Source organism: Gossypium hirsutum, chromosome D09 (assembly GCF_007990345.1).
Source record: "Gossypium hirsutum isolate 1008001.06 chromosome D09, Gossypium_hirsutum_v2.1, whole genome shotgun sequence".
In the NCBI taxonomy this organism is placed as follows: Eukaryota; Viridiplantae; Streptophyta; class Magnoliopsida; order Malvales; family Malvaceae; genus Gossypium; species Gossypium hirsutum.
Window position 1 is genome coordinate 9714840 of NC_053445.1, and position 22516 is coordinate 9737355.

The 22516-nt window shown below is 35.7% G+C and overlaps 1 protein-coding gene across 1 annotated transcript; it reads left to right on the plus strand.

Moving 5' to 3' along the window:
* Window positions 1-10123: 10123 nt before the first annotated feature.
* LOC107892249 (uncharacterized) lies at window positions 10124-21157 on the plus strand. Its single transcript, XM_016817273.2, has 5 exons — window positions 10124-10599; window positions 10692-10765; window positions 19086-19391; window positions 19483-19566; window positions 20487-21157. Exons 1-5 carry the CDS (start codon window positions 10366-10368, stop codon window positions 20845-20847), a joined length of 1059 nt encoding a protein of 352 aa, XP_016672762.1. The 5' UTR covers window positions 10124-10365; the 3' UTR covers window positions 20848-21157.
* The last annotated feature ends 1359 nt before the right edge of the window (window positions 21158-22516 follow it).

Sequence of the window (22516 nt, forward strand, 5' to 3'; positions counted from 1 at the left end):
ATTCTATTGTTTAGGTGGATTGATCTACGTATCCATTTTCAAATCTAAATAAGATAATAAAGGTCATATTAATAAACGAATGTGAACTATAATTTTTAATTGGTTATGTTAAAAAGTATTGATGTAAATCCTATACTCGACTTGATTTACTGGATCCGAATATAGAATGTCACAACACTTAAATAATTAACAAAATTTTACCACTGATGAAAACTATACTGGATGTACTTCTTATTTCTTTATAATCTTTTCTAAGTCAAAGATTTGAATGAAACGTTTATTAATTATAACAGACTCTTAAAAGTAGTATAAAGCATTATGGCTTAAATCTTTAGTGAAACATGTTATGAATATCTTATTAGGTGGATGTCCATCATGATCAAGATAAAGTTTTAATGTACTTTAAATTCTAATAGTTATTAGAATTAGAACTCTTTTTCTTTTATACTTCTTATGCCTATAAATAGAGACTCTGATGAAGCATTGTAATCATCCCTTAGATTAATAAAGTACATTCTCTATTGCTTTCATATTTTCTTTGTTCTTTATTTTTCCTATCTCTCTTTATTTTATAACACGTTATCAGTATGATGATTCTCCATTTTTTCAAAATCTTTTGAAGTCGTCCCACAAATCAAATTCCTTTTCACCTTAAACTTTCTCCCTTTCAACTTCATCTTCGGGATGTTGAAATATTCAATCTCAGAATAGATTGTGGTTCTTTTTCCCGATCTTTGATCTATAATTGTACAAGCATGGGTAAAGAATAGATTTGTAAAGGTGATGACGATGATATTAACGATCTTCAAGTATATTTTACTATATTTTATTTATTATATCATGTTTATTATAATTGGAGACTAATCATGACAATATGAATAGATAGATTTTGATTTGAAATCTCACGCATGTGTTGCGATGGTGATTATGAAATAAAGAATCTATTGGGATGTTTATAAGTTCATCCTACTAGATTTGTTGCATTCCCCGAAGTGAATGTAAACATAAAGAAAATAAAAGATATACTTATGGACTACTAAAAGTGAGAACATAGTAATAAATAAGAGAACAATGAGAGTTCTTAAGATAACTTTTCAAAGGGTAAAGATAACTTATGTTATCAATGTGATATGAAAGATTATTGGTCACATATGTGGTGTATGCCCAAATATTTTGTCTCTGTTAATATTCTTTAAGGAAGGATATGAGAACGTAGTAATGAATTTTATCATTAGAAATAGAAAATATTTTTCTTATTTGGTACTAAAATAAAAAAATATTATTCCAATATTTGATTGTACAAAATTAGTTGAAAGCTCCAAAAGAGCTAATATATCAATATCTAAAAGCACAAAACTATGATGGTTAATGCATTATTTTTAAAAGATATTTGTAATGGATCTCATATTGAGATTGTGAATGAAGAAAAGATTATATTTCATATAAATCAAAAAAGGATTGAGTTATTTATATTTTGAATTGAACTCAGGACGCACTCTAAGCGAGAATCATACCACCAGACCAAATGTCTTATATTTGAAGATTCTAACATATTCCCTGAAGCAAATATTACATATAATTGTTTGAAAATTATATTTATTTATTGACTTAGTGGCATTATAGACTTCACATTGATTTAGACATTTCTAGTAGTAAATGTTACAATAGCATTTATATGTGGATACAAAATAAAAAAATAACAATAAAATTATCAATTGTCAAAATTTATATTTACATTATTAGTACAACTGAAAAACATGTTAAAGTAAACCAGAAGTTTACTAATACAAATACATTTACTACTTGGCGTGACCAGTTAGACCATCCTGAATCATATATGATGCAAAAATTAATTGAGAATTTATATGGCCATTCATTAAAGAACCAGAAGATTCTTTAATTTAAAGAATTCTTATTTGTTGTTTGTTCTTAATGAAAATTGATTCTTAGAAACTCACTAGCTAAAGTTGAGATTTAATTTCTTGCACTTCTAAAATGAATATGGGCCCATTCGTCCACCATGTGGATGGTTTTGATATTATATGATTTTGGTAGATGCATCTACCAAATAATCACATGCGTTATCAACTCGCAACCTGTCGTTTGCGAGATTGCTTGTTTAAATAATTAATTTCAGATTGTGCAATTAAAAAAATTCATCTTTCTAATGTTGATAAGTTTACATCCCAAGTTTTCAATGATTATTGTATGTCAATTGGGATAAAAGTTGAACATCCTGTAGCTCATGTTCACACACAAAATGATTTAGCTGAATTGTTTATCAAATGCCTCCAACTAATAGCTAAATCATTACTTATGAGAACAAAAATTTTTATTTCAGCATGAGATTGTATTGATTTACATGTTGTATGCATCAAGCCAATAAATAATAAATACTCCCCATTACAATTGATTTTTAGTCAAAAGTCAAATATTTCCCAACTTATAATTTTTGGATGTGTGGTATATGTTCCAGCTGCTCCACCACAATGCACAAAAATGAGTCATCATAAGGGATTGGGAATCTATATTTATATGAGTCTCATTATAATATTTTTGAGCTATTAATTCGATGTTTGGTTATGACATGAGTTGTCAGTTTTCCCAACATTAGGGAGAGAAAATAAAAAGTTGGATTAATAAAGTACTTGAAATGAATTATCAATGTATATGATCCTCGTATAAAGCAATATGAACCAGAAGTTCAACAGATAAATCATTTTACAAATCAACTGCCAGATTCATTAAATCTCACATACCAGCTGAAAATGCTCCAATACAAATTGATGTCCTAATAGGGCAAACTGTTAGTGAAAAAGAAAGTAATCTATGCCTGAAGCGTGAAAGACCGGTCGATTCCAAAGCTAAAAATCCTCGTAAAAAAAGGGAGCAAACATTCAAGATGGTCATATAGTGGAGGTGGGGGTTCCTGAAGAGACCCATGATATAACTAATTATAAAACTCAAGAAGAGATTCAGGTACCTAAAAGTGAAAATGAAAATGATGAAAATAAAGAGATCTCGATAAGTTATGTCAATACGAGAAAAAGATGAAACCGAAAAAAATGTAGTTGTCGACAAAAATTTTGCTTATAATGTTGCTATTGAAATAACAAAATAAAATGAGAATCCTGAGCCTAAATCTACTAATGAATGCAAAAAATGGCCAAAATGCAAAGATGCTATTCAAGCATAATTGAATTCACTTTCTAAACGTAAAGTTTTTGGACCTGTAGTCTGAACACCTAAAGGTGTAAAGCCGGTAGGATATAAATGGGTATTTATGCGAAAAAAAAATGAAATTGATGAAGTCATAAGATATAAAGCTCACCTTGTAGCACAAGGATTTTCACAAAGGCTCGGCATTGATTATGAATAGACATATTCTCCTGTGGTGGATGCAATCACTTTTAGATATCTTATTAGTCCGGCAATACGTGAAAAACTTAATATGCATTTAATGGATGTCGTTACATCCTATTTATATGGTACACTTGATAGGGAAATTTATATGAAAATCCCTGAAGGATTTAAAATCCCAAAAAGATATAGAGTTTCTTGAGAAAATTGTTGATCAGATTAAAGAAAAGTTTATATGGATTAAAACAATCTGGACGTATGTGGTCCAATCGTCTTAGTGAATACTTCTTAAAAGAAGGTTACAAAAATGATTCAATTTTTCCATGTGTCTTTATAAAAAGGTTTGGATTAGATTTAGTGATAATTGTTGTTTATGTTGATGATCTAAATATTATTGGAACTCCTGAAGAGTTTCAAAATACAATAAATTGTTTAAAAAAAGCATTTGAGATGAAAAATCTTGGAAAAATAAAGTTTTATCTTGGCTTACAAATCGAGCATTTAAAAGATAAAATTCATGTTCATTAATCAACTTATATGAAAAAGATATTAAAGAAATTTAACATGGGTAAAGCACACCCATTGAGTATTCCGATGGTTGTACAATCGTTAGATGTGACTAAAGATCAATTTTTTCCTTGCGAGAATGATGAAAAGTTTCTTGGTCCTGAAGTACCATATCTAAGTGTCATAGGGGCATTGATGTATCTTACAAACAACACAAGACCCGATATAGCTTTCACTGTAAACTTGTTAACAAGATTTAGTTTTTCTCCAACACGTAGACATTGGAATGAAATTAAACATGTATTTAGATATTTCAGAGGGACCATTGATATGGGGTTATTTTATTCAAATTATTCAAAATCCCTATTAGTTGGCTATGCTAATGCTGGATACTTATCATATCTACATAAAGGTTGATCTCAAACAAGATATTTATTTACATGTGGGGGTACTACCATATCATGGCGTTCGACAAAGCAAACATTACCTGTTGCTTCTTCAAATCATGCAGAAATAATTGCAATGCATTAGGCACGTCAAGAATGTGTTTGGATAAGATTATTGACCCAACATATCCAGAAGATATGTAATTTTCCTTTATAAGAAAAGTTTCTAAATATCTTATATGAAGATAATGTAATATGTATAACTCAATTGAAGGGTGGTTACATCAAAGGTGATAGAACGAAACATATTTCACCAAAATTATTCTTCACCCATGATCTTGAGAAAATAGATGATATAAATGTTCAACAAATTCGTTCTAGTGATAATTTAGCATATTTTTTACTAAGGCGTTGCCAACTTCAACATTTGAAAGACTACTGCACAAGATTGGAATGTGTCAACTCAAAGATGTAACGTAATGTTGCCATTAGGGGGAGTCTAAAATAAGTTGTACTCTTTTCCTTTAACCAAGGTTTTGTCCCATTGGGTTTTCCTGGTAAAGGTTTTTAATGAGGCAACTTGTAATAGAAGGTTGTGTACTCTTTTTCCTTCATTAGGTTTTTATCCCATAGGGTTTTTCCTAATAAGGTTTTAACGAGGCATATTATCTACCAATGGACATCCAAGAGGGAGCGTTATGAATATCTTATTAAGTGGATGCCCATCATGATCAAGATAAAGTTTTGATGTACTTTAAATTCTAATAGTTATTAGAATTAGATCTCTACTTTTTTTTATTCTTCTTATGCCTATAAATAGACATATTTATTACATAGAGGACTATTCTCCATGTTCCCAAGAGTGTCTCTCTGTAAACATAATATCGCTCTTCAAACTGCCACCGTGGCGCATTCTTAACTTGGTCCCTCGTATCGCACTGGTTCAATTCCAAAAACTTGCATTACAAATAAACGCTTGTAAGTTCAACAGAACTTAGTGGATCTCAACCATTGTTACCTTTAAACGATGATGCTGAATTCCTCGACTTAAGAATTCTAGGCTTCCTTTCAAGTTTTGAAGGATACTTTTCTGATTCCTAGCGGATAACTATATGCTAACCTCTAACTCGACCACCTTGTACATGTTCCGCTCGATTGGCAGATTTCAAACTTCGTACCTTATAGCGGATCCCATTTCTCAATCGCTTGAAGATAGATATTGGATACATTTCCCAGAATGATATACCTACGGACACTACTCTTGATGAACTCATACACTGCTTTGGCAGTTGTCTGCATACCAGTCATGTCATAACTTCACGTCAACCCAAACAATGAACTTGGTTCAATAAAGGTAATATTTTAGATCACCTAATAAAAATTCAGATAACTTCAATACAAAATAGGAAAACTTCTAGATTTGGCAGACACTCACACCACCCATAATTACATATATGCCAAGCTCTCTTTCTAACCTAGCAAGTTACTATGGAAGATTCATTACTCGAGTGCACTGTCGAAGACTTTTTCAGAAAATGCCTCAAATACATACCTAGATCTCACCACAAAGGAGGACTAACAACTCAGTACTTAGGCATTATAGAATTTGCCTAACAGGCTTTCTAGTCATTATGCCACATAGCCTTTATAGGTAACCTTCCTCAAAGACTTTACAGGTAACCTGCCACAAAGGCTTTCCAAATAAATCGCCACAAAGGCTTCTAAAATAAATCGCCACAAAGGCTTTACAAGTGACTCACCACAAAGGCACCACATAAATCGTTGTGCTTGATGAGATGAATTTGTCTAATATCAACATTACTTAAGGTTTGCCCATCACCGCCCCTAAGACACACAAAAACCCCTAGTAGACAAATGCGGCTCATTTGCAATTCCCAGAATGTGTCATGACCATAGTCTTTACACATATCTGCCATGCTGGCCTTATCTCGAGTTTACTGTCCCAACGGATGTTATCAAGCACCACCACGGGGTTTATTATCATATTACATATTTTCTCGACACTCCGTCTGAACCCTCTTATCGCTAACTATACTTTGTCATGCATAACTTAAATTTCACTCATACTCTTAACAGAATCACACTTCCTAACATATAATTTCCCATGCATGCTTACCACGCATCGTCATATTTATGCATCACATCGTACACTTCAGAACATACATACAGATGCTTCATAGAAAAACACAAACATACATACTAACTGTAACTCCTCAAGAAGATACTCTCATTTATATAGACGTATACAGAGAATCATTATAATATAACATGTAAGTGACGGGTCTAGAGACTCACTAGAGACCTACCTTTTTCTCAGTCTAAAGCTTCTATTTCAATCGTTTGTCTCGATCTGGTAGCAACAACTGCTTACAAGATCATGAAAGTTTCATTAGAATCCCTATTTAATAGTTTACTAACATTTCAACTATGTGCGACCCCCATACAAGGCCTTTCACTCACACCCTATTGTTCTTACACCACTTAACATCCTTCCTCATCAACAATCATAACATACAGGGCTATAAGACTTACCAGAAGGTTGAATCATTCATTGATTAAATGAAGTCTTAGCTATATTTTAATGAAGAAAAAAAGGACATTTAGGTTAGAAAGAATGACGAGAACGTAGAGTAGAAAGAGAACCACCTGGAAAGTATTTCCCATTCACTAGATATAAACTCTTTGTCCCCCTACTGTGGAATTTGACAAGTGACAATGCTTACTTAAACCAAATCTCTTGATTTTCTCACAAAAATCCGGGGGAAGGTAAAGAGAATTTGATGAAAATCTTTGTTATTGTTTGACCAGCCATTGAGAGGGTCTAATCAATCTAATTGACTCCCAATTAATCACGTTACGAAAACCAACTAAAATAGTACTCGTGTAAATCGGGCACACTATACCTTGATGGTGACTCGCGTACGACATGGTCTTAAAGACAATCAAATCTCCTACAACTTTATCATACATTTGATAAGCTCTTAGTGCTCAGCCAAAAATCTGGGGCGCACTCTTTCTTAAGTGTACCATTTCCTCACTTGAAGGTACCCTGTAACTAAATCCTCAGATACTGCTAACGGGCGGATACTTTAATGCTAGTATGTGCTAATAGTCTAAATTACCAGCAAGTTAGCAGGGTGGCAGATTATACTACCACGGTGCCAAAACAATTTACATACATATTTACTCATCTTTTTGGATTTTCCATTTTTGAGGTGTGACAATAGATATAAAGATCAATTCATGTTATATGAAATGAGACGCTAAAACCCTAAGGGTGCGTTGATATTCTTGATTTTTTATTGTGTAAAATGAATACCCTAAGAGTGATCTAATAGATGGACAATATGGAATGCTATGTGAATTGAGATACTAAAACAAAACTTATTAATACGTGATATAATGATTTCCAACTTTGCTATTCAATTTGATTTCATGTTATTTATATATTAATTTCTAATTATGTTAGTGTCACTGAGTATTGCATACGATTGTGTTTGTTTCAGTGCGCATGCTTCAGACATGTTTTTAGTATACAAAATTCGTAAAACATCCAAGGTCAGTAACTCAACTCAACTCAGCTCAAGTCAAGTTTATATTCCTTCATTTAAAAATGGTTAACGACATGTACCTAGGTTGTTTGTGGTGGTTCAATATTGGTTTGGTCAATTTAGTATGCTTTGGTTGACTATGGACCTATAAGGTTTCTTTTTTTGAATTTTAATGCTCAAGTAATGAATGAGTATACATGGTTATAAGTATTAAGCCATTTATTTAACAACATTAGATTGAGGTGACTTGATTGCTAAGTTTTTCCAATGTTTGTTAAATTAATGCATATGAAATTGGTATGAAGTTTGCTTATGTTAGGTATAAATTGGTTAATGTTTGAATACATTTAAATGTTCATTTTAGGCCATATTACATTAGTGTCTCGAGACATAATGACCACGTCTCAAGATCCCAAGAACAAAATGACCAAATCGTGCATTGCTTGGTACATATCTCGAGACTTACCAAGCAAGTCTTAAGATATCATGATACAAGTCTTGAGACACAATGACCTATGTATCGAGATGATAAAACATCGAAATTAGAAATTTGAAACAAAGGATCTGTGTCTCAGACATTAGGGCCTAAGTCTTTATGTCTCGAGACACATCAACATCGAATCAAAATAAAAATAAAATTCACCATGTCCCGAGACATGAAGGCCTGTCTCGAGACCCCCGTAGAATTTGGATAAATGAGTTTGGATTTGAATCCTAACTTTGTATTTGACCTCGTACAACTACTAAATACTTTAAACTAGATCAATTGACATTCATTGAACATGTATATGTGATTTAATTGAAATTATATGTGATGTATTTGTTTGTATGATAGATAGTAAAATGATATCAAGTTAATCTGAGTTGTTTCGGCAACGTAATATGATGTAACGTATTTGGATCAGGTGACTGAGTTAAGTATGGGTTGTCACAGAGAATCTCCTTCCTAAAATTTCTCTGAGTCTTATGTTCTACAATCATCCAACTTTCGAAATTCTAGGACGCCATCTTTTCCATTAACTTTGAATTCGATAGAATACCTATAGAAGTACAGTCCTCTGTCTGTAATTGACTACAAGAATCCTTCACATGACCATAACAAACACATTGAAAACAAATCAAAGGTAACAATTCATATTAAAAACATTGGATTTTCTCCTCCACCTCTTTCTTAGAAATTAACGGACTTTTCAAATCAATGCTCACAGCCCTTCTAGCAAAATGACCCTAAACCTCGCTATTTGTGTTATAGTCAATTTTAATGACCTTCTCAATAGTCGATCTAATAGCGATAAGAATTCTTCATTTGTACATAGCATTGGAAAATCTTAGAAATTTAATCCATGCTATGACGTTCCTCGATATAAGGTCTTTAGTAGAAAAAAATGACGACCAAGATTGAATCGTTAAATACTGACCAAAGATAACCTAAGGTCCATCTGTAAGAGCATTTGCATAGTCCTTGTCATTCTGAAATTTGACAAGATAGTAATCATTCACTAAATCCATCAATTGAATGGCACTTATTAACTTTCAAAGAACTTAAATCTTATTGAGGAGCACATCAAAACCAATTCTATGTCCTAATAATTTGATGACCATAATCTTTGACATAGTAGCATCAATAAGACTATGCACATGTTTGGAAAAATGGATTGAGGGCACTCCATCGGCTAAACCTATGATTATATGACCCTTCCCAAGGTCTATGTCTTCCACGTTGAAAGTGACATTCTTCCTCTTGTTAGATCTCGAATTACTAATCAATATAACCCTAAAAGAAGTCTACTACTCCTCTTGCAAAAAGTCCCTCCAAACTTATCGACCTTCCCTTTATCGATGCCTTCCCTAAGATCTAAAGCTAGACTAGTTAGATCTCCTATGTCTGACTCCACCATCACACATTCGTCATCCTTTGATCCAGATCCTGTGACAACTTCCATCAATAAAACTTGTTTTCTTTGATTTTCTTTTTACCCTCAAAGTTTATAAAGTTAACACCAAAACTGGAATATAATGTGGATTAATTTACTCTGTCATGAATGATGCAATAACTGTGAAGTAGTTTCAAAAATAAGTTTAACTACAAAATTGACCCCTTAACTATATCATTTTTCAATTAGGTATCTAAAGTTTTTTTTTGGAAAGTGGTACATAAATTATCAATTTCATCTCATTTTATATAAAAGAAGATACAAAATCCAATAAAAACATGACACATGTCATGGTCTTATGGCTGAAATTTTATTTTGGTGTAAAATTAGACGAAATAATGCTTTTGACAAAAAATTTGTAGGTAAATGGAAAAAAAAGTATAATGTAAGGGCTAATTTTAGATTTAAGCCAGAAACTCAAGAGAACCTTCGATAGCCATAACACCAGTAAATCTTATCCTCCAATCTCAATCCGCGCGTATTTCCACGCATTTCCATTTCGTATTCCTTTCAAAATATCTCCTCACGCGCTTTGCTCACCCTCCCGCTCTCTTCAGCTCCTCACTGTCGACTCCTCCATATCTTTTACTCCAAAACCTTTTTTCGATGGAGGATCCAAGCAACCTCTCAGCTGTTTCCTCCGAAGATGCGGGGAAGTTCGGTTTCACGCGCGATGAGATGTACTCCAGTAACCTTGCCGGCACCGTCAACCCGTACGACCGCCACTTGTTCCTCCGCCATAAGTCGTATAACGATTGGGCTTCCCGTGTCGAAGAGGACGGCCTCCCTAATCTCCTCTCCTCCGCTCTTAAGTCTCGCAAAAACGACATCCCAGTCAAGGTAAGTTCGTTTCGTTCTATCAGCTCTCGTTTACTTTTAAGGTTTAAAATTGTCAATTAATCGTAGTTCTATATTTTTCTTTTCCGATATAGACACTGTTGACGGTAATTGAAGGAGCGGAATCTGACGGAGATGTGTTAGTTTTCCCAGAAATGATCAAATACAAGTAAGCTTTCCTTTTTTGCACCTTTTTTTTATTATAATAAATTTCTTTCTAAATGCTGTTGAATTTCCTTTTACTAGATCGGATGCTTTTAAAACTTACAAAAGATGGAGCTGAACTTTACATTTTGTAATTTATAGGGTATGAATCTATTTTTCTTTCAGATGTTGAGTAAGAATCTGCTAAAATTTTTCTTAATGGAACTACTTTCTAGAAATATTTTTCATGTGGTCATCTAACTGTAAATCAGGAAATTAGCATTTCTTGAATTATGATTAAATATTTAGTTTAATGGGCATATGTCATGTACAGTACCCCAAAAAAAAGACATGTGCCAAAGTCGGCTATTTTACCAAAATATTCTAAAAAATATTATATTTATAAAAATAACTCAAGTTTAAAAATAATCACCAAAATAACTTAAAAGAAACAGTAAAATTGGCTTGTGGTCTGTCAATGGCCGGAACTCACTCGTATTTTGCACCCATGATTGCCTAATAATTGTGTCAAACTTAAAAAAATTAATTTTTTGAGTTTGGGCCTGTCAATAGTCGGAACCCATGTATTTTTTTTAAAATTGTATAATACTGATATACGAAAAAGAAAAAAACAAAATTTTTGGGTGCTGGCCTGTCAATGACCGGCACCTAATACAATTTAAAAAAAAATTTCATGTCAGAATCAGATATCAGTATACGAAAAAAGTAAAAAAAAATTTTGGGTGCTGGCCTGTCAATGGTCGGCACCCAGTACAATTTAAAAAAATTTTCTTTTTTTTTTTGTGTCAGAATCAGATATCAGTATACGAAAAAAGTAAAAAAAAATTTGGGTGCTGGCCTGTCAATGGCCGGCACCCAGTACAATTTAAAAAAAATTTCTTTTTTTTTCGTGTCAAAATCAGATATGAATATACGAAAAAAACAAAAATAAAAATTTTTTTTTGGGTGCTGGCCTGTCAATGGCCGGCACCCAGTACAATTTTAAAAAAAATTTCTTTTTTTCGCGTCAGACTCAGATATCAGTATACGAAAACAGTAAAAAAATAATTTTGGGTGTTTGCCTGTCAATGGCTGGCACCAAATTTATCATATATATATAGGGCATTTTATCTTCTATTTTGTCTAATTTGAAAAGTTTTTTTTCCTCTGTTTAAAATAAATCAATTTTTTTTGAAAATGAGTTCTCAAATACTGTTTGTTTATGTTCATTTTGATGGTAAAATGATAAATACAAATGATGAAGGATGTGTATTTCAAAGCCAAAAAAAATAAGAATGAGATTCAACAAACAAATTTCGCTGTCGGATTTCAAACGAAAAATCAGTACAAAGATAGCAAGCCGTTGCGGAAAGCAAATGTCGAGACTGTTTTATAGATTTCTGATTTCAACTGATCCGCTAAAGTTCTCAGAAATGGAGCTTGAAGATGATGATGGTTTAGGTACAATGATAGCAATTTATTGCCCCCATCGAATAGAAAATCCCAGTCCAGTTGAGTTGTTCGCAGAGATAACTGAACCAGATCCCATTCAAATGGTAATTCCAGCAAGCCAGCGCTCCGGAATTGATTTTGATCTTAACGTCCCTTGGGAAGATCAGTCAGGCTTTGTACTGTCAGCGCCAACTTCCGAAAATCCAAACACTGATGGATGTTTGTATAACACCCCATACTCGAGTCATTGTCTAGAGATCCATCCAGAGTTGTTGGCCACCATAGAAGATTGTGATGAAGGGTTCGATAATGATGATCAGTCCCACTATGATCCCAACGATGATTTTAGTGACCCCGATTTGGATGATATCCTTGAAGACATAAACGAGGAAGGGCCGGTAGAGGGTGAAAATGCGAACCCCCATTCGGCTGGAAACACGAACCCTGGTATAGTTATAAGAAATAATCCAGGAACCTTCATGAGCGACGTGGATCCTGATGTAGCTCTTGCACGCGAGTTCTCGAAATACCCAGATATTGTGCCGACTCACTTAGTTTACAATGAATTTGACAAAGAAGAGTTGTTTATAGGGCAACAATTTAATAACAAAAAAAGACTGTTTACATGCTATAAAAAAACTTAGCTTGAAATTAGGTGTGGATTATAAAGTAACGAAGTCGACGCAGTCTTTGTACGCAGGAGAATGTTGGAAAGCGTCAAGTGGTTGTAAATGGCGTGTCCGAGCCGCGTTAATGCAGCGGACACAGATGTGGATGATAAGGAAACTAGAAGGTCCACACACATGCACGTCTGCTCGTATGTTTTAAGACCATAGAAAGTTCGATGCAAAAACTATATGCAACTGCATCATCCCTTTGGTGAAAGAGTCACCCACCATTCAAGTGTTGGCCCTTATTGCGGATATGCAAGCTCGATTCAAGTACAAAGTGTCGTACCGAAAGGCATGGTGGGCAAAACAAATGGCGATGCGAGAGTTGTATGGTGACTGGGATGTGTCATACAACGAGCTTCAAGGGTGGATAGCTGAAATGCATGAATATGTGCCGGGGACAGTCACTGATTTGCAAACACTGCCATATAAAAACCCTGACGGGGAGATACAACCGGGGAAACAAGTTTTTCACTGGTTGTTTTGGACGTTCGAGCCGTGTGTTAGGGCCTTCCCTTATTGTAAGCCAATGGTGCAAGTGGATGGGATGTTGTTATATGGCAAATACACGCAAATCCTCCTGATTGCTGTTGCACAAGACGGCAATCGAAATGTACTTCCGATCGCTTTCACCATCGTGGAGCGTGAGTGCTTCGAGTCTTGGGAATTTTTCCTTACAAATCTGCGGAGGCACGTTTTCAGAGAAGACAATATTTGTCTTATATTAGATAGATCCAAAGGATTACTTGCTGCGATAAAGCGATCAGGGGTTCCGTGGAGGTCTGTTTATTACATCCGGCACATGGCGGTAAACTTTCATAGAGATTACAAGAATAAAGATTGAAAAAAAGAACTCGTGAACATGGGTAAAAAAATTTGTTTGTATTTATTTAAAAAATTACTTTTCAAAAATTTTATTGTTTTTAATTTGGTGGAGTGAAATTAAATATGCAGCCTATGAGTTAGAACCGAGAAGATTCAGGCAGATGTTCGCAAGGCTTGAATCTCAGATGTCATCTTTACCAACAAATATTCGGACATGGTTGGGGAGTATGGAAAACTGGCAATGGACTCAAAGTTACGATGAATGGTTTCGGTATAGGCAGATGACGACTAACCTCGTGAAGGCGGTCAATTCTGTATTGAGGCGCACACGCCATCTCCCAATTTCTGCTGCATTCTCAGCAAAAGTCTATAGGTTGGCGACATTGATGCCTAAGATGGGGTTGAAACAAGCTAAGCAGATCGAGACCGGGCACGTGCACGTAGTGGTCGTCCGAAAGGCCATGGCGGTATATAGTCGAAGGGCACAAACAATGAACGCAAAATTGTATTCGTGTGACTTAAAGACTTTTCGAGTACAGGAGTACATCGGTTGCGTTCAGGTCTTCCACCTAGGTTGTACGCATTTGATCTGCGAAATAGGCGATGCAAGTGCGGGATATTTCAGACTCTTCGATATCCGTGTGCGCATGTTCATGCAGCGTGTGCGAGAGCAAACAATGTTGAACAATTCATAGACGAGATCTACACGTTGCAACGCGCATTACGTATATGGGGGAACGAATTTCCTGTAATGCTCGATGTCTCAAACTGGGAAGTTCCACCGCCTGCTTTCGAGATGGTGCCTGACCGTAGTCTCCGCAGACATCTTAAAGGTCGACCTCAATCGTCAAGAATTCGAAATGACATGGACGTTAGAGAGATGGGTGAACCGAAATTGTACACTGTGTGTCGAATATCCGGACACAACCGATCAACATGCCCACATCGTGTCTACGTTTCTGGTCAATCGTCTCGTAATGCTGGACTCCAAGATGACGACTGATATTTTATTAAGCGCATATTCTTGTAAAATTAAATGAGATTTAATGAAAAACAAGGTGTTAGATGTAGGAAAAAATTTGAAATAAATGAGATTTAATGAAAAAAAAGGTGTTAGATGTAGGAAAAAATTTGAAATTAATGAGACTGAATGAAAAAAAGAGTGTCAGATGGATTTGTCAAAATAAATGAGATTGAAATAAATGGAATAGGAAAAAGAAAGTGAGTCAATAAATGAGATTGAATTAAATTAAATGAAATTCTGAAAAGTGAGTCAAAATAAATTGGATAAAAACAAATAAAATTTGAAAAGTGAGTCAAAGATGGATGTGATAGAAATAAATGAAATTTGAAAAGTTAGTCAGAATAATTATAGAAATTTACGGCATGCCTTAATTTCAAACATTGAAATAAATTAAATTGAATGAAAAAAAAAGTTGTCAAAAGTATTATTTTTTTTCCACTTTTGCCCTCATTTCAAAATGGTCCCCCACTATAAATAGGTCATTCCGCCCACCACTCTCAACCACAGCCAACGACCGCCGCTCTTCCCAATCGTCGGCTGTGGTTGAGAGTGGTGGGCAGAATGGCCTATTTATAGTGGGGGACCATTTTGAAATGAGGGCAAAAGTGGAAAAAAATAATACTTTTGACAACTTTTTTTTTCATTCAATTTAATTTATTTCAATGTTTGAAATTAAGGCATGCCATAAATTGCTATAATTGTTCCGACTAACTTTTCAAATTTCATTTATTTCTATCCCATCCATCTTTGACTCACTTTTCAAATTTCATTTGTTTCTATCCAATTCATTTTGACTCACTTTTCAGAATTTCATTTAATTCAATTCAATCTCATTTATTGACTCACTTTCTTTTTCCTATTCCATTTATTTCAAACTCATTTATTTTGACAAATCCATTTGACACTCTTTTTTTTCATTCAGTCTCATTAATTTCAAATTTTTTTTCTACATCTAACACCTTTTTCTTTCATTAAATCTCATTTATTTCAAATTTTTTTCCTACATCTAACACCTTTCTTTTTTCATTAAATCTCATTTAATTTTACAAGAATATGCGCTTAATAAAATATCAATCGTCATCATGGAGTCCAGCATTACAAGACGATTGACCAGAAACGTAGACACGATGTGGGCATGTTGATCGGTTGTGTCCGGATATTCGACACACAATGCACAATTTCGGCTCACCCGTCTCCCTAACGTCCATGTCATTTCGAATTCTTGACGATTGAGGTCGACCTTTAGGATGTCTGCGGAGACTACGGCCAGGCACCATCTCGAAAGCAGGCGGTGGAACTTCCCAGTTTGAGACATCGGACATTACAGGAAATTCGTTCCCCCATAGACGTAATGCACGTTGCAACGTGTAGATCTCGTCTATGAATTGTTCAACATTTAAGTTTGCTCTCACACACGCTGCATGAACATGCGCACACGGATATCGAAGAGTCTGAAATATCCCGCACTCGCATCGCCTGTTTCGCAGATCAACTGCGTACGACTTAGGTGGAAGACCCAAATAGCGACCGATGTACTCTTGTACTCGGAAAGTCTCCAAGTCACGCGAATAAATTCTACGTTCATTGTTTGTGCCGTTCGACTATATACCGCCATGGCCTTTCGGACGACCTCTACATACACGTGCCCGGCCTCGATCTGCTTAGCTTGTTTCAACCCCATCTTAGGCATCAATGTTGCCAACCTATAGAATGTTGCCGAGAATACAACATAAATTGGGAGATGGCTTGTGCGCCTCAATACAGAATTGACCGCCTCCACGAGGTTAGTCGTCATCTGCCCATACCGAAACCCTTCATCATAACTTTGAGTCTATTGCTAGTTTTCCATGCTCCCCAACCATGTCCGAAGATTTGTTGGTAAAGATGACATCTGAAATTCAAGCCTTGCGAACCTCTGCCTGAATCTTCTCGGTTCTAACTCGTAGGCTGCATATTTAATTTCACTCCACCAAATTAAAAACAATAAAATTTTTAAAAAATAATTTTTTAAATAAATACAAACAATTTTTTGTACCCATGTTCACAAGTTCTTTTTTCCAATCTTTATTCTTGTAATCTCTATGAAAGTTTGCCGCGATGTACCGGATGTAATAAACAGACCTCCACAGAACCCCCGATCGCCTTATCGTAGCAAGTAATCATTTCGATCTATCTGATATAAGACAAATATTGTCTTCTCTGAGAACGTGCCTCCGCAGATTTGTGAGGAAAAATTCTCAAGACTCGAAGCATTCACGCTCCACGATGGCGAAAGTGTTTGGAAGTACATTTCGATTGCCGTCTTGTGCAACAGCAATCAGGAGGATTTGCGTGTATTTGCCAAACAACCACGTCCCATCCACCTGCACCATTGGCTTGCAATAAGGGAAGGCCCTAACACACGGCTCAAACGTCCAAAAAAATCGGTGAAAAACTCGTTTCCCCGGTTGTATCTCCCCGTCAGGGTTTTTATACGGCAGTGTTTGCAAATCAGTGACTGTCCCCGGCACATACTCATGCATTCCAGCTATCCACCCTTGAAGCTCGTTGTATGACACATCCCAGTCACCATACAACTCTCGCATCGCCATTTGCTTTGCCCACCATGCCTTTCGGTACGACACTTTGTACTTGAATCGAGCTTGCATATCCGCAATAAGGACCGACACTTGAATGGTGGGTGACTCTTTCACCAAAGGGATGATGTAGTTGCATATAGTTTTTGCATCTAACTTTCTATGGTCTTGCGACATACGAGCAGACGTGCATGTTTGTGGACCTTCTAGTTTCCTTATCATCCACATCTGTGTCCGCTACATTAACGCGGCTCGGACACGCCATTTACAACCACTAGACGCTTTCCAACATTCTTCTGCGTACAAAGACTGCGTCGACTTCGTTACTTTATAATCCACACCTAATTTCAAGCTAAGTTTTTTTATAGCATGTAAACAGTCTTTTTTTTGTTATCAAATTGTTGCCCTATAAACAACTCTTCTTTGTCAAATTCATTGTAAACTAAGTGAGTCGGCACAATATCTGGGTATTCCGAGAACTCGCGTGCAAGAGCTGCATTAGGATCCACGTCGCTCATAAAGGTTCCTGGATTATTTCTTATAACTATACCAAGGTTCGTGTTTCCAGCCGAATTGGGGTTCGCATTTTCACCCTCTACCGGCCCTTTCTCGTCTATGTCTTCAGGGATATCATCCAAATCGGGGTCACTAAAATCATCGTTGGGATCACGGTGGGACTGATCATCATTATCGGACCCTTCATCACAATCTTCTATGGTGGCCAACAACTCTGGATGGATCTCTAGACAATGACTAGAGTATGGGGTGTTATACGAACATCCACCAGTGTTTGGATTTTCGGGAGTTGGCGCTGACAGTACAAAGCCTGACTGATCTTCCCAAGGGACGTTAAGATCAAAATCAATTCCGGAGCGCTGGCTTGCTGGAATTACCATTTGAATGGGATCCGGTTCAGTTATCTCTGCGAACAACTCAACTGGACTGAGATTTTCTATTCCAAGGGGGTAATAAATTGCTATCATTGTACCTAAATTATTATCATCTTCAAGCTCCATTTCTAAGAACTTTAGCAGGTCAGTTGAAATCGGAAATCTATAAAACAGTCTCGACATTTGCTTTCCGCAACGGCTTGCTATCTTTGTACTGATTTTTTCATTTGAAATCCGACAGCGAAATCTGTTTGTTGAATCTCATTCCTATTTTTTTCAGCTTTGAAATACACATCCTTCTTCATTTGTATTTATCATCTCACCATCGAAATGAACATAAACAAACAGTATTTGAGAACTTATTTTCAAAAAAATTTGCTTTCTTTTAAACAAAGGAAAAAAAAATCTTTTCAAACTAGACAAAATGGAAGATGAAATGCCCTATATATATATGATAAATTTGGTACTGGCCATTAACAGGTCAGCACCCAAAAAAGTTTTTTTTTTACTTTTTTTGTATACTGATATCTGATTCTGACACAAAAAAAAAGAAAAAAAATTTAAAATTGTACTGGGTGCTGGCTGTCAAAAAAATTTTTTTTTTATTTTTTTCGTATACTTATCTGATTCTGACATGAAAAAAAAAAGAAAAAAATTTTCTTTTTTTTAAATTGTACTGGCCGGCACCAAAATTTTTTTTTTATTACTTTTTTCGTATATTGATATCTGATTCTGACAAGATTAACATGTGTTTTGTTTATGTAATATTTTCTTATGTTTATTTATTGAGTTGAGTTGAGATTTATTATTTTATTTTATTTCTTTTGTTTGTAAAATAATGAGAGAATGCTAAGATTATGAGTGAAGGGATTTTTATGCTGATTCTCTTTTATTGTATTGATGGAAGGGGTTTGACGGACTCCGATGTGGAAGGTTTTGTTGAGGATGTGCTTGTGAATGGCAAGCCATGGGCTTCTGGAGTGCAGGAAACATTGACTGGTTCATATATCTTTGTGTGCGCTCATGGTAATCGTGACAAGAGATGTGGTGTTTGTGGACCAGCTCTGATTCAAAAGCTGAATGAGGAGATTGAGTTGCGTGGACAGAAGGATCAGATGTTTGTAAGTGCTTGCTGTCACATTGGAGGGCACAAGTATGCTGGGAACTTGATTATCTTCAGCCTAGATTCTGAGGGAAAGATCACGGGCAACTGGTAATATCAGCATCAGCATCACTATGTCATTACGCTTCTATGTGTTGAACGGATTTTTATATTATTGGTCTTTTGCCTTCAATGGTTGCAGGTATGGCTATGTTACTCCAGAAGATGTGCCTGAGTTACTTGATCAGCAAATTGCAAAAGGAGAAATAATACAACACCTTTGGAGGTTTGTGGTTTTTTTAATTTATGCTGTACTTAAGTTGGTTGAATCTGTAGTATTCCAGTTTGTTCTATTTCTGGGTACATTCATCTATTGGAGATGAACTTACTACCTCAAACTTGTGTTAGAAGAAGTTTTGACCCATCAACTTTGTCACTAAGTACTTGAAATGCAGAATTTTGGAAGCTATCCAGTCACTGAAAGATTTTGTAGATTACTCTTAGTGCTGCAGCCATTGATTGACTTAACTTGCTCTCAAGGCAGCCAATAGTATTTCATGCACATAACTAATAGTAATTGGCTCTTAGCTTTAGTTTGCCTAGAAAGATTTGGAATTCTGATTCCAAACACAGTGCTTGAATATTTTGTTTCTCATAAAACCAAGGTTTTTAGAACTGGACTGGTAGTTGAACCGGTCAGACCACCAGTTTTTGATTCGACCAGCTCATTCGATTTAATTGAATAAATTATTAAAAATTCATAAAAAATAAAAAATTATTTTTAAAAAAAGTGAAAACCGGTTCAATCAGTTTTTTTTAGCTCAGTTCTGAGTGGTTCATGGGTCAACCGGTGAACCCCTCTCCAGACCAATACCCCGGCTGGTTCCTGGTCCAACCGGTCTAATTGGTCAGTTCGGTGTAAACAAAAATTGCCTAAAATGCTCTAATGAAAGTTTTCTTTTCTGTCTCTGTGCTCCTTATTTTTGTTAGGATTTTAGTAAAATCGTTCACACTACGACTGCTTATTTTACAGTGTGCCTTGCCGCTAGGAAGCTCCATGTCAATTGCGTGACTCATCGCATATGCCATATTAAGCTTTCAATTGTTTCTAGTGTTATATTTTTCTATTATACTTAGTAAGTAGTTCACTTATATTCTTCTCAATTAAATGTAAGATGAAAACATGTATAATCCATACATCTACAGGGGTCAAATGGGGGCTTCTACTGAAGGAGGTGATAAAACAGATGAACAGAAGCTTCCAAATGGGACTGAAGTGAAGAAAAATGAGAAGCACGAAGAAACTACTACTCAGAAGACAAAGGAAAATGTGGATGGTTGTTGTCAGGGTGCTAATGGGTTTACCTGTTGCATGACTGCTAGTTTGGAAGCAAATGAAAAAGAGAAAAGTGAAGAGCCAAGAGAAGTGTGTGGAAAGACTGGGATGTGCAAATTGACAAGCTGGGTAGAATCATGGGAGCAACATCACGTTCTTACAGCAGCAGCCGTGGTTGGAGTTGTTGCAACCATTGCGGTGGCTTATAGCCATTATAGAAGGTCAGGCTGAAGTAATCCTTGTAATCCAATGTCTCACTGTTTGCTTGTGTGTTGTATACCCCTTTTTTTGGTCCCTGAGGCAAAATAGTTAGTAAAATAATCCTCCAAACCACAAACTTGTTTGGGAGATTGATACTATAGTCACTTTTTACTATACAGGGATTTGAAGTACCAAACTTTAGCTGGTGTAGGGATGAAATATTACCCCCACTGGTTTTTTCCAGTTGATATCTGCTCAAAGTTAGATATTTCATTATATGTATGACTTTGTTTTTATTAACATTATACGAATGGAGTTTGAGTGCTTCATCTTGACACAATAGTCCTGGTTTTTGTGGAGATATTGTTTTCTTTCAATGATTTGCAGAAGAGTCTCTTTCAACAGGTTATAAGAGAGTCTTGTTTCTCTTACTGGAGGGTCGTGTAATGAAGCTCTTATTTCAGTATTTTTTTTCCCGTAGTGATGGCAATGGATGGTAAAAATCGATATCCAACATTATTTGATTTGATTTTTGTGGATTTGGATGTTAATTTTAATATCCATGGTGGATTCTCTTATATATCTTATATTTGAATTGCTGCGGTTTTGGTTTGGATAGTGTTGGAAATCCGAATTCATGTAAAGTGCAGATAACCTGTTTGAATTAATTGCCTTTGCATTCACCGATGTTAGAAAATCAGGTTAAGCAGCACCAAATACCAGTATTTAATTACAGAGATTTCAATTACCCTTTGAGTGAGCCTGAAATCTATAGGCTAAAGAGTTATCATCCTAAAGACCAACCTCAGTGTTGAACCTGTAACTTTCTCTCCATCTTGCTTCGCCATCATAATATGCTCTACAATGTCATGCTTTGATTGTTTACTTGTTGTCGACGCGTAATCTGAGTAATCCTGCTGAAGAATTAACAGCTTTCGAGCTGTATTCTAAGCTCTCCAGGTTCCAGCTACTGTGAGTTGAAGCAGCCTTGGCATTACACCTTCCATCAATATACTACATCTCCAGCATATACGGAGGATTCTGATGACATGCTCTTTGCACTTGTGGTGAACCCTCTTCCACTGCTTCCGCTAGAACCCTAATTGCTCCACCAGTCCCTTCTTGGATCCTCTGACGAAGAAACAATGTTTTCTAGTAGTGCCATTGCTTTCTGTCAGCTTAGATGACTTTTCACCTTTTCGGAACAATGGATAAGTTGAAGCAAGCTATATATTACACCAGAAGAAGCCATTTTGATGTAATTATCTGACGACAAATTGACAGATTCCAAAGTGTAGCTATTGCATCTATAATTGCTTGCATGCTAAAGCTACTAATATTGTTTGGATCATCATTTACCAGGTTCAGGATTTCTACAATGAAGCAATTACCAGCTTGTTAGCTGTGGAAGATGGCAAGATCAACATCGCAGCGATCATAAGTTGGGTCAGTTCTGGATTTTGGCATCGAAAAAGGTCCAACAATGCAGCAGGTATGACACCAGCTTCTTCCACTGCCGGAGGCAATAGAGAAGCTTCAATGGCTTCATCATCTTGTGACTGAAGCATTGAGATCAATGGTGAAATAATCCCTGTTGTTTCACCCAATCTATGCTATTGCTTGCTGCTTAACTTACCGAGTCGAATAGTAGCTCGAATCTGCAGTTCTTTGTCCAGAAATAGAGTTAAAAAATCATGAT